This window comes from Ursus maritimus, unplaced genomic scaffold (assembly GCF_017311325.1).
Source record: "Ursus maritimus isolate PB19 unplaced genomic scaffold, ASM1731132v1 scaffold_26, whole genome shotgun sequence".
Taxonomy (NCBI): Eukaryota; Metazoa; Chordata; class Mammalia; order Carnivora; family Ursidae; genus Ursus; species Ursus maritimus.
In genome coordinates, this window is record NW_024425119.1 from 14,853,159 (window position 1) to 14,868,108 (window position 14,950).

General features: G+C 42.4%; 1 protein-coding gene across 4 annotated transcripts in view; it reads right to left on the bottom strand.

The window, feature by feature from the left end:
* Nucleotides 1-7,435: 7,435 nt before the first annotated feature.
* The window catches only part of EPS8 (epidermal growth factor receptor pathway substrate 8), a 175,094-nt gene continuing 167,579 nt past the window's right edge, over nucleotides 7,436-14,950 (bottom strand). For all 4 annotated transcript variants that reach the window (XM_008707049.2, XM_008707050.2, XM_008707047.2 and 1 more), the window contains 3 exons: nucleotides 11,941-12,121; nucleotides 10,488-10,617; nucleotides 7,436-8,738 (listed from right to left, as the gene is read on the bottom strand). In XM_008707049.2, coding sequence (XP_008705271.1) covers nucleotides 8,625-8,738; nucleotides 10,488-10,617; nucleotides 11,941-12,121 — 425 coding nt within the window. In that variant the 3' untranslated portion in view covers nucleotides 7,436-8,624. The remainder of the gene's footprint in view (nucleotides 8,739-10,487; nucleotides 10,618-11,940; nucleotides 12,122-14,950) is intronic.

A 14,950-nucleotide genomic window follows, 5' to 3' on the forward strand; every position in this document is an offset into this window, starting at 1 on the left:
CAATAGTCACTTCCTCCATTTCTTTTTTCCTATTGCTGCAGGACAAATGAAATGAATTACCTAAATGTCTCAATTCTGCCCTATGTAAGATTGGTTGTAGAGAGGAGGTAATTAACTTCCCTGTGCTGTTTTCCTAATGGAAAATGGGTCTTCACTCACTGGCTGCAGGATCCCGGGTTGCTACAGGTTACTAATGCTCTAGACGTCCTCACCCTGCGAAAGGCTGTGTTTCGGAAGCTAGACAACCGATCATGGCAATTGTCTTAGCCTGCGGCGCAATGGCTCTGCCGCTGCCATCTCCTCCCGGTGCAAGTCACACTGCTGTTCAACATGCCTCCCGGGAGCTGAAGAAGACCCCGCCATTGTCACGTTTACCGCATACACCACACCACAGATTAACTTGCAGCCAATGCGTATCTCTTCCTGGCTCTGGCCGGGCTATCTCGTAGAAAACTGGGACCAGAATCAACTAGTATTTGTCAGTTTATTGGCATCTTATATAATTTCTACTTCAAAGCATAAGTATGAACCTCAGAGAGGGGGTGCCTCAGTCGGTTAAGCGCTGCCTTCGGCCGAGGTCAGGATCCCAGGACATCAGGCTCCCTGCTCAGTGGGGAGTCTGCTTCTCAAGTTCTCTCTCTCTCTCTCTCCCCCTCCCCATCACTTGTTCTCTCTCTCTCTCAAATAAATAAAATCTTAAAAAAAAAAAGAAACTAAGAAAGGTTCTCTCAAATAAATAAATAAAATCTTAAAAAAAAAAAGAAACTAAGAAAGGATGTTGAAAGGCAGTTTTTCTGTCTAAATAAAGTGCTGTTTTGAAGGGGTGGTCAGCCACCTGAAATTTCCCAAAGATGCGAATGACTGCTGAGACCGAGTCTAGCTGTGGCCATGGAACGATCAGCTCTCAATCCACCTTCATATGCACCTGCAAGGGTCTTTGCGGAGGAGGGAATCTATGGAACCTGGACCAGTGATTTCCAAATGAGGCTCCAAATCTCCTCTCTGCAGCTTCGACAAGAGAAACTCTGATTTTACCTATTTATACAGTGGTATACTGTATAAAATTTCAGGTCTTGAAAAGGTGCTTTTTATGCTTAGAAGTTTTTACTACATTGACCCATGATATCTGAGTAAAGATTTGCAGGCTATATACAAGTCCAAGAGAACTGAGTCCAAATTTAGTTTTTGTACTTACTGTGTGACTTTCTATACGCTACTTGACTTATATTTGAGTCTCAATTTCCCCATCTGTAAAGTGGGGTTATATGTGAAAGATCTTAGAATACTGAGTTCAGTTCTTTTTTCCCTTTCCTTAGACTAAATGGGAGGCAGAAAGCCTTAGCATATGATACCAGCTTAAAGTAAGAAACTTTGAAACAGGACCAGCTATAGATACTAATTTCTCACTGTGTGAGTATATTATTCCTTGTTTTCCATTATCTGAAAGACACTGTGTGTTCATTTGGGGGAATGATAGGAATAATTAAAGTAGGACAAATTACAGCCAGGTTTGAGGGACAAGAAAAGCAGCAGGAATTGGGCCAAGTGCCTGGAACTACACTCAGGAAGGAAAGAGCCCATGGGACCAGCCTGGACCAGGACCATCTGGGCTTGGCAGGAGCACTGACTCATTGCCCACCTTGTCCCCACACCAAAGCAAAGGCAGTGTGCCTGAGGCTCTTCAGGAAGCATCTCAGCTCTTAAAATACCCCCTTTGATACAGAAATCCAGATTCAGGACTTCAGTCCTCTCAGAGCAACAGATAGCCGTGTCTCCCCAGTCAGATTAGAGTCAGTTACTAAGTGCAGTTCCTAGTTTCCTAATTCCTTTTAGCTTATCAGAATTTTACTAGCTTTTTATGTTTTCGCTTTTCTTTTACAAATTTGATGAGGTAAACCCAAATATTTGGATATTGGAAAGTACTCTTTGTGGTAACTATGCCCCTTCTCCACCAAAACACTGAGTGCTTCCTATAAAACTTTGCTCAGAGCACCAGCTTCTTCCGCCTCTTTCCTGTCCTCTACTCTGAGGACAGAAAGGAACAAAGAGGCCAGGGAAGGAGGTTGTGAGGTGATGTGGAAGTAGATCTTGGAGATACCCGCCACCAAGAGGACACTGAGGAACCAAGATGGTGGAGAGAATGGCTGGGGAGGGTAAAAATGTGAGTCCACAGGGACGTTTCCGTCTGGGACCCAGGACTACTGGAAATACCACCTTTCTCTGGAATTGCCTATAGCAACTGCAGCTTTTTGTTTTTAAAATTTTGTTTTGTTTCAAATAAGGAAAAGAAGCCCCCAGAGAAGGGTGGTAGAATGGTGCCTGCCTGCCCCTCCTACCTCATTCCTAGGGGCCTTACATAACTCTACAAAGATCTTGGAGGCACGCCGTTTGGGAAAAACTAAATGTCATAGGAGAAAATCACAGCCTCTAGAAAACACCCCACTGCTGGTTTTAGGGTGTACTTTAGCCCCCAGGAGATCAATAAGACTAGCGCCAGGGATAAATAATGCAAGCTGCTCAGTTCTTTAGATTGTATGTTTCCTGAGGCCAGAGGCTGTATCTAGGATTTGCCTTTCTATCTAATTCTTAAAGTAGACACTTACTAAATGTTTTTTGAAGGAACATTGTCGTCGCCTACTTAGAAACAGCCAGTCTCTATATAAACCCCTTTATTGAATCCAGACTTTCTAATACTGTTCCAGTCTGCTCGTGTAAGCATTGAGGGGAAAAGTGAGCAGACGCAGCCCTGGTGAGATCTCCACGTAACCCCTAGCGCAGCCGCCATAAATTTACTTTTAGAAAACAAATGAATCTCAATTTCCTATAGATTTTCTTAGAGAGAAATACTGAAAGGAAGAGTTTTAAGTAACTAGAGTATCTCTCACATTTGTTTCCTATGACCCAGTGCCTCTTCAGTGGAGGCGGGGAAGAGAATTTACTGCTCACCTTTTATAAGCAGTACAAGACGACAACCGTTGGGATAAGGAAACCCACTGGCTCTTTGGGGATAACTCCCCAACCGCAGCACAGCGAGGTAGCTCCAAGCAGAGCAAGTCAGTCCCGCCAAAATGAGGAGGCCAAGATCAGAGTCAGGGCACTGGAAGTGGCTAGAATTCCTGAAGGAGGGCACCGGAGTGGAGTCTGCATAGGGCCACGCTACCCAGTGTCTAGCAGAGTGGCTGCGGCAAGGTTGAAAGTACAATCGAGCTACCAGAGGTAGCGGTGCTGGAGGACATGAGAAGTCAGCCCAGCAAAAGCGAAGAGACCTGCTGAACACCTTTTAACACTTTGGGAATCCATCTGAGATACAAAATAACCGGGAAGTTCATCCATAAAACTAAGGAAACTCCTTAGAAGTCAGGACTCCACAGTAAAAACGACTCTTGACAGGTACAGACAGAGCAGAAAATTAAGCCCTGACCAGATCTGCAAAAGAGAGAGTTTGTAGATAAAGCCCCATCAAGTTAGAAGACATTGTGAACCAACCTGAGCCATCAGGACCATCCTAGCAAAGTATAAAACCAAAGCTGCACAAGTTCAAAGTGATCGGCCAGCACGGAATTGCTGAAGAACAAGAATAAATATTCTTCAAAGAAAGATAACACGTTCTAGAGTGAGACATCTCTGCAATGCCAAGTATATCATAAACAATTACTACACATGCTAAGAAAGGCAACTAGAACCCAAAGTGGGGGAGGAAAAAAGCAATCAACGGAAACTGAGCTTGAGGTGGTCCAAATGTTGGATTTAGCAGGTAAGGATTATAATGTAGGTTTTACGTGTTACAGAAATAGAAGAAAGTTATTCAAAGAATTAAAGAGCAATATTTTAATGAGTGAACAGATGGTCTTGGCAGAGAAATGAAAGCTAAATCAAAGTATGAAATGGAAATGTTAGAATAAAATACAGTAACTGAAAAATAATTCTTTGTATTACAACATGTTGGGAAAGAGACCACAGGGGTAGGGGGAGGAGAGCTGGCGAATCTGAATACATAAAAACACAAATTTTCCAACCTGAAGAATGGGAAAAATTTTTTAATTAAGAGATTCAGGGATCTTTGGGATGCTATCGAGTGGCCTACATACATGTAATAGGAGGCGAAAGAACGGAAGAGAGAAAGGAGCAAAAGAAAGTATTGGAAAGAATATGGGCTTCGATAATGGGCAAACAGGACTTAGTCATCGAACCCCACACAGGATAAATACCAAAAAAACTACCTCTATCAGCTTTATAATCAAGCTGCTGGAAATGAAGGACACTGGGAAAAAATCTTGAAAACAGCCAGAAGGAAAAGCATGAATAATGACTGACTGACTTATCATTAGGAACAATGGAAGCCAAAAATCAGTGGGATAACACTTTTAAAGGTTCTAGAATAAAAACCGGCAACTGAGATTTCTGTATTCAGTGAAATATGTAGTTTGGGCCCAGATGGAATCAGAGAAACTGGATTTACCCTCAAGCATGAAACAATGAAAAAACAAGCCAAATGTATGAAATTCATGAAAGAACAGTTTTCAGAATATTGGACACTGGGCATTGAAAGATGAAATCAAATGAAAAAACCCTACAATTGCTCAGCTTTCTGCCTAGAGATAGTTTCTAACCTGCAGTGCAGGGAGGGCGAGCCCAGGTGGAGTGAAGCAGACTCTTTGAGTTGAAAACACAAAGATTACAGTGCAGCAAGGACAAAGGGGCTTAAGTTTACAGCACAGAGTAACGAGAGGAGAAAGCTAGGCGAGAGAGCTCTGGAGATCTTTCTAGGATCCCCGCAGAGTCTTATGTTGAGTATGGATTAGTACAAGTATACAAGAAAATGGCCCAAGGCTGAGGAAAGAACCCCCAAGGCTTGGGGAAACAACTGTCAGAGCTCACACAGAACCAGGAAGAGTTCTTATTACCATCGGCTAGAATGGGAAACATCCTAATTCATGGAACAATAGCTTGGGTATAAAAGGGTTTTGTCTCAATAGTGGGATAAAATCAGGTTTAATGCAATGCTATTCGAGTCCCACCTAACAGCGGCAAGATCAGAAAGAACCAGATTCTTTCCAAGTAGCTTAACAGTATCCCAAAACAAAGCATGAAGCTGTTTATAGGAATACAAAAGTATCCAACAAGGTAAAACTTACAAGGTCTTTCATCCAATTAAAAATCACTAGGCACACAAAGAAGCAAAAAAATAGACCCATAATACAGAAAAAAAGAATCCATCAAAACTAACCTACTCATTATAAAGATGACAGAATTCATAAACAGAAACACTAAGACATATATTTTAACTATATTCTCTGATTGATAAAATCAAAGAGTTATTGAGCAAATTGAGACACGGAAGATATCTTAAAATATCAAATTGAACTTTCAGAGATGAAAACTAATGTCTGAGATGAAAAACACAATGAAAGAGACTACAAGCAGACCAGAAACTCCAGAAGACAAGACTAGTGAACTTGAACGCAGCAACAGAAACCGCTCAAAATGAAACACAAAGAAAAGGGACTGGGGAAAAAATTAAGAGAGCCTTAATGAACTTGGGGAACTTCAAATGGCCTAATAAACATGCAGTTGGAAAATGCCAGGAAGGTAAGGGGGATCCCCCCGAAAAAGTAATACTTGCGGAAAATTTTGTCAAATTTAATAAAAACTGTAATCCCACAATCCCAAGAAGCTCAATGGACACCAAGATCCAGAAACAAGAAGAAAGCTACACAAAGGCCAAGCCATCCTCGAATGGCTTAACACCAGTGAAGAGATCTGCACTTTGGCCGCAGCAATGAACACAGCAGCAGGTGATTCTAGTTTCACCCCCCCCCCATTTTCAGAACCAGTATCATGACGCCCCCTCAGAGATACCAGCTTCAACTGCCCAGCATCCTCTCCTCAAAGCTTTCTGTCCCAGCTAATCGGGGCATCTCTCCTTTGTGTTCCTGAGGCTCCAGGACCAACACCAGACAGCACTTCCCCCAGGGTGCTGGGTCCAGGCTTTCTAGGGCCCTTCTCCCAGGCTCCTACATGCTGATAAACCCAAACCATCCCTTTGCTCCCCTAGCCCAAGGGATGGAAGCTGCTTCCTATCATGACGACCTCTGTGATATCTCAGTGTTCTTTTTTTCCTGTTTCACCAATTCTGTTTATTAAATGCTGTTTTAAAAAACAGAGAAGGATGATTACATCTTGTTAGGTAAAAGTATGAATTTGTAAAAAGGATTGTATGGAATCTCCAACATGCGTAGAAAAGTGAAGTGTACAGGATAAGTAGTCAGCGTTGGAATGGGTGGGTTACTGAGCTTCTGCAAATCCACCTCTCTTTTCTCAGCTTCGTGATTTGGAGCTTTGCCAGGTGAGTTCCCACCAGATTCTGCCCGAAGTGTGTGCTCTAGGGAGACAGGAAGCTAGAGGGGGACAGGGCACCTGCTCCCTTCCGTCTGACTTCCCGCTCATATTAACATCACCCTAATAATGGTTCTTCACTAAGTAGCAAGCGATCCCCAGTAGGTTCCAGTTACCAGTTTGTTTGTTTTCTCCTGCCCTCCCAGGGCAGCCTCATTATGCCCTCACAGAAATCTGAGTACCAGCTGGCTGGCATGGTCTCCTGAGGTCTGAATCCCAGCTCTGTGGGATCTTCTCAACTGAATTCTTCTCTGAATTCCTGAGGCCACAGCACCGGACAGGCTGTGCCCCCTTCTCAGGGGTTTGTTTACGAGCTGTGGAGTCTTTCTTCTAAACTTCTCAGGTACCAGGGACCAAACTCCCCAGATGTCTGGCTCCGAACTCTGCAGTACCTCTCCCTCAAGCTTCTAAATTCTGTGACTTCCAACTCTTCCCTTGTTCCCACAACCCGGAAGGAGGCAACTGCTTCCTGCCATCGCCACCACTGTGGTATTTTCCACTGGAATTTCATAGCATAAAGACCTCTTTATAAATTACACCATTCTTTTAATATCATATATGTCTCATTCCACTCAGGCTATTTTAACTTTTCTATCTACTTTCTCTTATCCCTACATTTTCAGAGACTGTCCATAAGGGCTAAGTTATAAATGAGTGTCAGGGCTTATGACACGGAGAAGATCGAGAGTAACCTTCATGGTTCTTATGTTTGTTTCACTTTGCCCGAGGGGCACTGTTTCGGGGAAGATTAGCAACTCCCGTATCTCTCATAATTTGGGGGGAAATTAGACCCTAGGACGCTGTTTCCTTGTCTATAAAACACAACTCACAGAGCTAATGTAGACACCTAAGGAAATACTTCTGTGGAAGCACTTAGTAATCGTAAGTGCTGTAACACATTTGTTTTTACCCGTGACCAGCTCTTACTAGATGCTGAACTGTACTGAAAATCAGTTAAAAAAATAAAACAATAAAAAAAGAGTGGGCCTCTGTGTTTCCCATTCAGCTCAACCCCGATCCGCAGTCTACATACCAAAGATCCCTTTTGCCAACGAGACAGAGGCCATTTATTAACATACAGCAAATACTGTTTATTGCAGACTTTCCAGCTGACTCATGTGAAAAAGGCACTATGAAAATTAATGAATCTAGATAATCTCTCTAAATGGATTTATGTTAAAATATACAACATTCTTACATAACATCTGTTTTATATATGTGAAATAATATAACATTTAATGACAAAAATCGTGTTTCCAAAAATAACATTTGTTGAAGGTTAAGTATCTTTCTTTTCTCTATCTAGAATCTGTCACAGGATTAAAATATGCGTAAATTAAGGGTTTCTTATTACCAGAAAAACTTGACACAGATACACAGATAAAATGGCCCCAATTATCCATTTAACTACTCATATCAATATTCAGAACTGAGGCCTTCATTAAGCAAAATACTGTAATGCACACCAATGCGGGCTACTTTCTGGGACACATTTTTGACTGCATCTGACCTCTTTTCCACTTGTGCTTTCTCATATAGAAGAACACAACATAGATAATAAGCAGAATATAAACTAAATCAAAATACAGGCTATACAAGGAATTGTGATCAACAGAGCCATGACAAATAAATTGTCTTGGGAATGCTCCATGGGTTCATATTTGCATGTCCAAGGCCTTGTTGTATTTTGCAGTTCATTAAATGTTTTGATTTTTTTTAAAAAACTCTTGGCATTAAGAACTTTAAATAAATCTGAACAGTCTATCATTGAGTACGTCAAAGAAGAGACCTAAGTAAGCAGAGGCTGGCCTCAAGTAAGCTACACTCTGAATGACAGACACCAGCGTCATGGGCAAAACTGAAATTACTTAGATTTTAAATCATGGGCAATATCTTTGTTTTGCTGCAGTAAATAAATTAACCGCTGTCAAAAGATGCCTGCTTACACACTGAGATGGGGATGAAATAATTTATCCAATAAGAGAAACCTCACCTTGGTAAAGCAGGCAACATACTTCCCAAGGGCAAAACATCTACTTAAAATTAGCCGGTTTTAATAAAAATAACGGGCCAGGAAACAAGTCCTCTGCTTACTTATGTTTGCATTGTTTCTTTATGGCGATAACTTAAGTATTCCGAGACATAAGAATCTGACATTCCCTTCATGGCTTCTTAAAACAAAGCACGTTGGAATAATGCCACAAATTTAAGTGGAGTTTAAAAACAAATTAGTGACTGCTTCCCTCATCAAAAGACTCCACTCCTGAATCACTAGCAGCGGCACTGATTTTTTCCTGTCGTCTTCGCATGATTTCTTGCAACTCGGAGCTGCCGCTGTTATCCTGAAAAATAAACACGGTTCAGACAAGACGGTTACGGGTTGATGCAGGCTGCGGGTCATGTAATGAAACGGTTCAGGGTAAGAGTCCTTTGTTTTTCTCCTAATACCTCTTGGGGAAAACTGAAGGCTGCCCTTCATATAAAGTGATGCTTCTGGACTTCACCAATACATCCCATTAATCATTTTTTCATTTATGAGGTGTCTTAAGGCAATTCATTCACCATGCCTTTCACTTGGACATGATAAAGATAAATCAATAATGTATGTGGAATGCTCCAGATTCCCCTGGAGAAATAAGATATGTGCACAATAAGCATAATAAGATGGTAAATTATCAAAGAACCCTCAAGTCAAGCAAGATATTCATCTGCCCTTAGGGGATTCTAAATTCGGCTCCAAGACTGGGCTCAGGGTACACCGAGCTCCCTTCAGAATACAGGAAGGCTCTGACCCTCTGACCTCACGTCAGCTTTTCTCCTTGCCACGCTCTATCTACCATCCTTGTGCACCCTCCTTATTCTGCTCTTATCAGTGGAAGCTTCTGACAACCCAGGTGACTCATCTAAAAGATGGACTAGGTGCAAGAGAAGGGTGTGGTGAGAGGGCAGCTGAGGAAGATGAAGAACCCCCATTCACATCCAGAGGAACGGAAGTGAGAGACCAAGAAGTGGGTGGTGAGGGGAAGTACAATCTGACACAAAGGAATTCAGAAGTTTTGGAACCTTCTATCATACCCTTGAGAAGGAAATTTATACACTCTCAATAAAGCTAAAATGGTAAAAAAAAAAAAAAAAAAACCTGCCTCAGAAAAGATACAATCCTTATTCATATTCAATATTACAGAATGCCTAATACAGAACACACCCAAGATCCACCCAATAAGGAACTCCCAAGATCAATGTTCTAGGAAACATCTCCAAGGAAATAAAATTTCTCCTGAGAGTGGTTGCAGGGTTGCATGCACGAAGCTATTTCACTCTGACTTATTTCACTGTTGAATTTAGAGGGTATACATGCTAGAGAGAATTATGTATCAATTTTACTCCAAAGCCAATATCCTCTCATTTGAGTCAAAGTATAATTTCATGAAAGCTATTAAGAGCTATGAGATAGAACAGTCTGAAACTACTCCCCTTACACAGCCCATTTTAAGAAGAGTAGGGTACAGGAAGCTTAAGGATATTCAATCTAGAAAACACCTCCTCTCCCCCTTTCCTGCCAACAGCTATGACAAAATAATTACTCTTCAGCACTCTTTCTTTTCAATGATTCCTACTTAATATTTTCCGTCTGACAATTTAGATATACGACAAGACCAAAGACCCACAGCCAGGGTTTTAAGACCTTGTAATCACTAGCTTACTAGAATCTCCAAACTACATATTAAGAACAGGCAAAAGAGTTCTGGCCTCACTCAGAAGTAAATGTCCATGATTGTGTCAAAATTTAAATTCTTACAGAAGTAGTTAATGCATATAAAATGAGAACATTAGGCTTTTCATTAAATGTCCAAAAGCATATGCTCCAAGCTTCATGTTACAGGAGCATTTATGATAAATTAATCTCCCTGCAAATGGTCACTGCTGGTCTCCAATGATCAATTACAGAAGCGGAGTCAAATTTAATTCAGCTCTGTATGAAAGGGAAATTGACCACTATGGACTTAAACAGCTCATTTCAGAGCTTCCAATTTGCAGTCCACACTCTCGATCAATGCAGACAAACACCGACTTAGGTTGACAAGCCATACCTCTAATGCCGCTTTTTGTACAGTGATTTGGCTAAAGACTCTGGACCCTTCAGGGCAGACTGTCCTCAGTTCCTCTTTGTTGAGAGAGAAAAGTTGTGCACCGTTTAATACTCCAAGACTACTGACAGTCCTGAAAAGCACAGAAGAAAGAAAAATACAGCGTTAAAAATATTACCTAGATAGGGGTACCTAGGTGGCTCAGTAGGTTACGTGTCCCACTCTTCATTTTGGATCGGGTCATGATCTTGGAGTCATGGGATGGAGGCCAGCGTTGGGCTCCACACTGGGCACTGAGTCGGCTTGGGATTCTCTCTCTCCCTCTGCCCCCCCACCCGCCCAGTTCATGCTCTCCCTCTCTCTCTCTAAAATATATATATATACACACGCACACAATCTAAATAAAACAAAGGAAAGAAGTTTCTGGTCCTGCCATAACCTCTCTTTTCTAAGTGTTCCATACGGTGAAACTCTTATAAAATGGTACTAGAGTGCCTATTCAGGGCCGTGACAAGGGATCTTCATGATGATGGCCCTGAGGCTACAAAAGATGATAATGGAACCGACTGTATTTACTGTCATTATTGTTGAGTACCGATTCCCTAAAATATGGTGTTTTATAGGGGAACAGGTAACTTTCTAGTAACCAGGCAACTGACTAACCAATGTATCTCATTTTTCAGTCACGTGGGTATATGAGCTTATAAAATTCTCTAAATATGTATGATTGAAATAGTTCCTTGTATCAAATACACATAAAATATTTTCAAATTTTTAGACTGTAGATAAGTAGAACTGTTGCCACGGGTTTACTACGGGAAAAGCTCTATTAGGTTATAATCTATGATAGGTAATTTATCTATTTTTCAGTTGGCTGAGGATCCATATCCTACAGCAGAATGTTCTTCCATATGCCCTCTAAGGTCTGGGCAGTCCAGCTAAACTTAGTCCTACCCTTTGTAACCAGATGAGGGGGAAAGGAGGCTAACTCCTCAAAGCTACTGACAGTTTGCCTAAGGGACCGAGGAGAAGTAGACATTAGCAATTAGGACACAGGGTAACAGCAAATTATAGTTATTTCTGCTTCTTCTTTTTTTTTTTTTTTTAAAGATTTTATTTATTTATTTGACCGAGAGAGAGACAGCCAGCAAGAGAGGGAACACAAGCAGGGGGAGTGGGAGAGGAAGAAGCAGGCTCATAGGGGAAGAGCCTGACGTGGGGCTCGATCCCATAACGCCGGGATCACACCCTGAGCCGAAGGCAGACACTTAACCGCTGTGCCACCCAGGCGCCCCCTTTTTTTTTTTTTTAGCTATAAGTATCTATAGTTATTTCCTGAGCATGGAACAAAGGCAGTCTGGGCTCCCGAAATGTTTAAATGATGACATGTTAGCGACCAAACTCAAAATAAGGCATATATTACATATAGAAATGCAAAGTATTCCCGGAGACTTACACAGGGCTGAACCCCTTTGACTGTAACCACATCTTCACATCTTCTGGTGTGGATTCGTACGTGATATTGACAACTGGCACGTTCTGCCGTGGCACGTGGAACTTCTTCTGGGCGGCACTGCGACCGATAGTCAGTCTGTGGATGAGCTCATCCTGCACTTCCTCCATCTGAGATTTCCTTCCTACACACCAACGCGGAGCAGGTTATTTTTGAAAACCCCTAACACGTGTCACTCTCTCTAGAACCCCAACGCCCCGAATCCTTTGACCCCAAAAGGACTTCTAATCTAGTGTTCCTACCATCCTTCCTCACTTTCATCCTCACCCAGGACAAACTCCACGATCAATTATTAAAATCACTCCTTGGCTCTTCTCCTCTCTCTTCATTGTAGTCACTTGGCAAAAGCCCAACCCGTGTTAAATCGAACTTTCTGCTTATTCTGCACCTGCGCAGTGAGTACACACCACAATGCTGAATGATCTCCTGTTAAATTCATGAATATGAACCTCAACCAGGCTGCTGTTTCCTGACAATCGTACTGCGTTTCCTTAGGTCCATGGTCTCAAGTGGGGGAAATTTTGACCCCAAGCAAATCTGCCAATGGCTGGAGACGCTTTCCATGGCACAGTTAGAGGGGAGGAGGAGAAAGGATGCCAACTATCGTGTTGCGGGCAGAGGCCTGGGCTGCACAGAACGTTCTACTATGCACACGTCAGTCTCCCACCACAGAGAACTATCCAGCCCCGTGTCAACATGGCTCAGGTGGAGAATCTGCCCTAGACCAAATAACTGCCTGCTGTTAGACAAGTATTTACTCTCTTCTTTCTCTGCAAACCTCCAGCACTCATTCCCCAATTCTCACCCTGAACTGATGACCTCACTTTCCTAATGTCGAATAAAGAAGTTGGAAGAGAACCTCCGTAAATTCCCTCAGCGGTTTTCCTCACCTACCAGCACGTTCCCCATGCACTCTGCCTTCTTTCTCCTCCTTTCTTTCTATCTTCCCTTCCTCTCCCCCCTCCCTCCGTCCCTCCCTCCATTATGGATCAACTGTTTCCACGCTCCTAAGGCCCAGCCCTCTACATGTGCCCTAGATCCCATGTCCTCTGTCTATTTAAATACTTCAACAGTAATTTCTCCTCTATTTATCTAGGTTATCCATTTTCCTCTTTTACTGAATCATTTCATCAGCATACAAACACACTATTATGTTGTTATTGTTCCTCTCCCTTTTAAGCCCTTTCTTGACCCCATGTTCCTCCCAGCTACTGCCCATTTCTCTGCTCCCCTTTTAGTAAAAGGCCATGAAAAGCTGTCTATACTAGCTGACTCCCATTCTTGTTCTCCAATTTTCTTCTTGAATTCATGGCTAAAAAAGAGGCTTTGGGCCCCATCCCTCCACTACATTTTGCTAAACTACTGTGGTCAGTTCCCAGTCAGTCTCATTTAACCTACTGGCAATATATGAAGAAGGTGAAAGAACATTCCTTAGAATGCCTTCTTCCTTTGACCTCTAGGACACCACACTCACCTGATTTTCCTCCCGTCTCCCTGGCCTCTCCTTCTCAGTATCCTTTTCTGATTCTTCTCTTCCCCCTAGTAATTCACGTTGAAGCAACCCAGGGCACAATCCTTGGACCTCTCCTCTGCCTGAACTCACTCCATTAATGGTCCCGGCGCCATTTAAAAGCTGATGACTCCCAAAATTATTTCTCCAGTCAGACTGTTCCTCAGAACTCTGGACCCATATACGCCAACTGTCTACTTGATAGATTCATTTAGATGGCTATTAGGTGGCTCAAACAGAATGTTGTCCAAATCTGAACCGCTTATCTTCTTCCTGAAGTTTGCTTTTATGCTTTACTTCCCCACTCGGGTAATGGTCATTCCATTTCTTCAGTGTCTCTGGCGAAATGCCATGGAGCTCTGCTAGACTCCCCTTTGTCCTCTATTACATCCACTCCATCAGCAAACGCTTAGTCCTAGCATCAGAATACACCCCAAATCCAACCCCTTCACTCCATTTTTTTCCGTGACTAGTTCGGTCTGAGCCACTGGCCTATTCACAGGTTGCCTTCCGTCTACTCTCGACCACTGCAGCCCTGGCTCTTCATCCTGTTTTCAATAGAACAGCTAACATGGTCTTTATACACTGCAACTCTTCTGCTCCAGACTAAGTACTCCCAGTAAAATGTCTCAGGTGACCACTTTCTGAGGTAACTCTACTGCTCTCGGAGCCCTCTGCTCTATCTCAGAATGGCTTCCTTGGTGCTCTTGAAATTTAAGACCTCTGCCTGGAATGCTTTTACCCCACGAATCCACTTGGCTCATTCTTCCCCTCCTTCAGATTTTCCATATTTAAAATTGCAACCCTCTCCCCAACGGCACTTCCTACCCACATGGCTTTATTATTCTCCAGAACCACTTATAATATTCTCTATCAACTCAATCATTTATTTATCTCCTTTCATCAAAATATATACCTGAAGAGAAAATGGATTTGTGCCTGCTTCGGTTGCTTCACCTGAAATCCCTAGAACAGGGTAGGGATTTAATAAATACTCACTGAATAAATGAATGACTGAGGCATCCTGCTGACTTTTTTAGGGAGAGAGACTTTGAAAAGCATCATATACAAACCCCTGAAAGAAACAGCTAAGAGAATGGAGGCCACAAGAGGAGAAATGATCTGTCAAAATCACATTATTAATTAGCAGAATTTAGTTAGAACTGGATTTCCTGACTTTCAGTTCACGGTTTCTAATTTTTTCATGGCTTAGGTATTCCAGAAACCTGGAGAAGTCAAAAGACAGAGACAGGAGAAATGAAGGGCGAGAGGGAGAAATGAACGAGGGGGGCTAGAGAGGGTGAGAGGGAACATTACTGACTGGCTCATTTCAGTAATACACAGCACGCACTTTAGCTTTTGTTAAGTCACCGCAACAAACGGCCACACAGAACAAGAGCATGTCTCAAAGGGAAGAAGCATCGCCACACTAGATTTATTTTC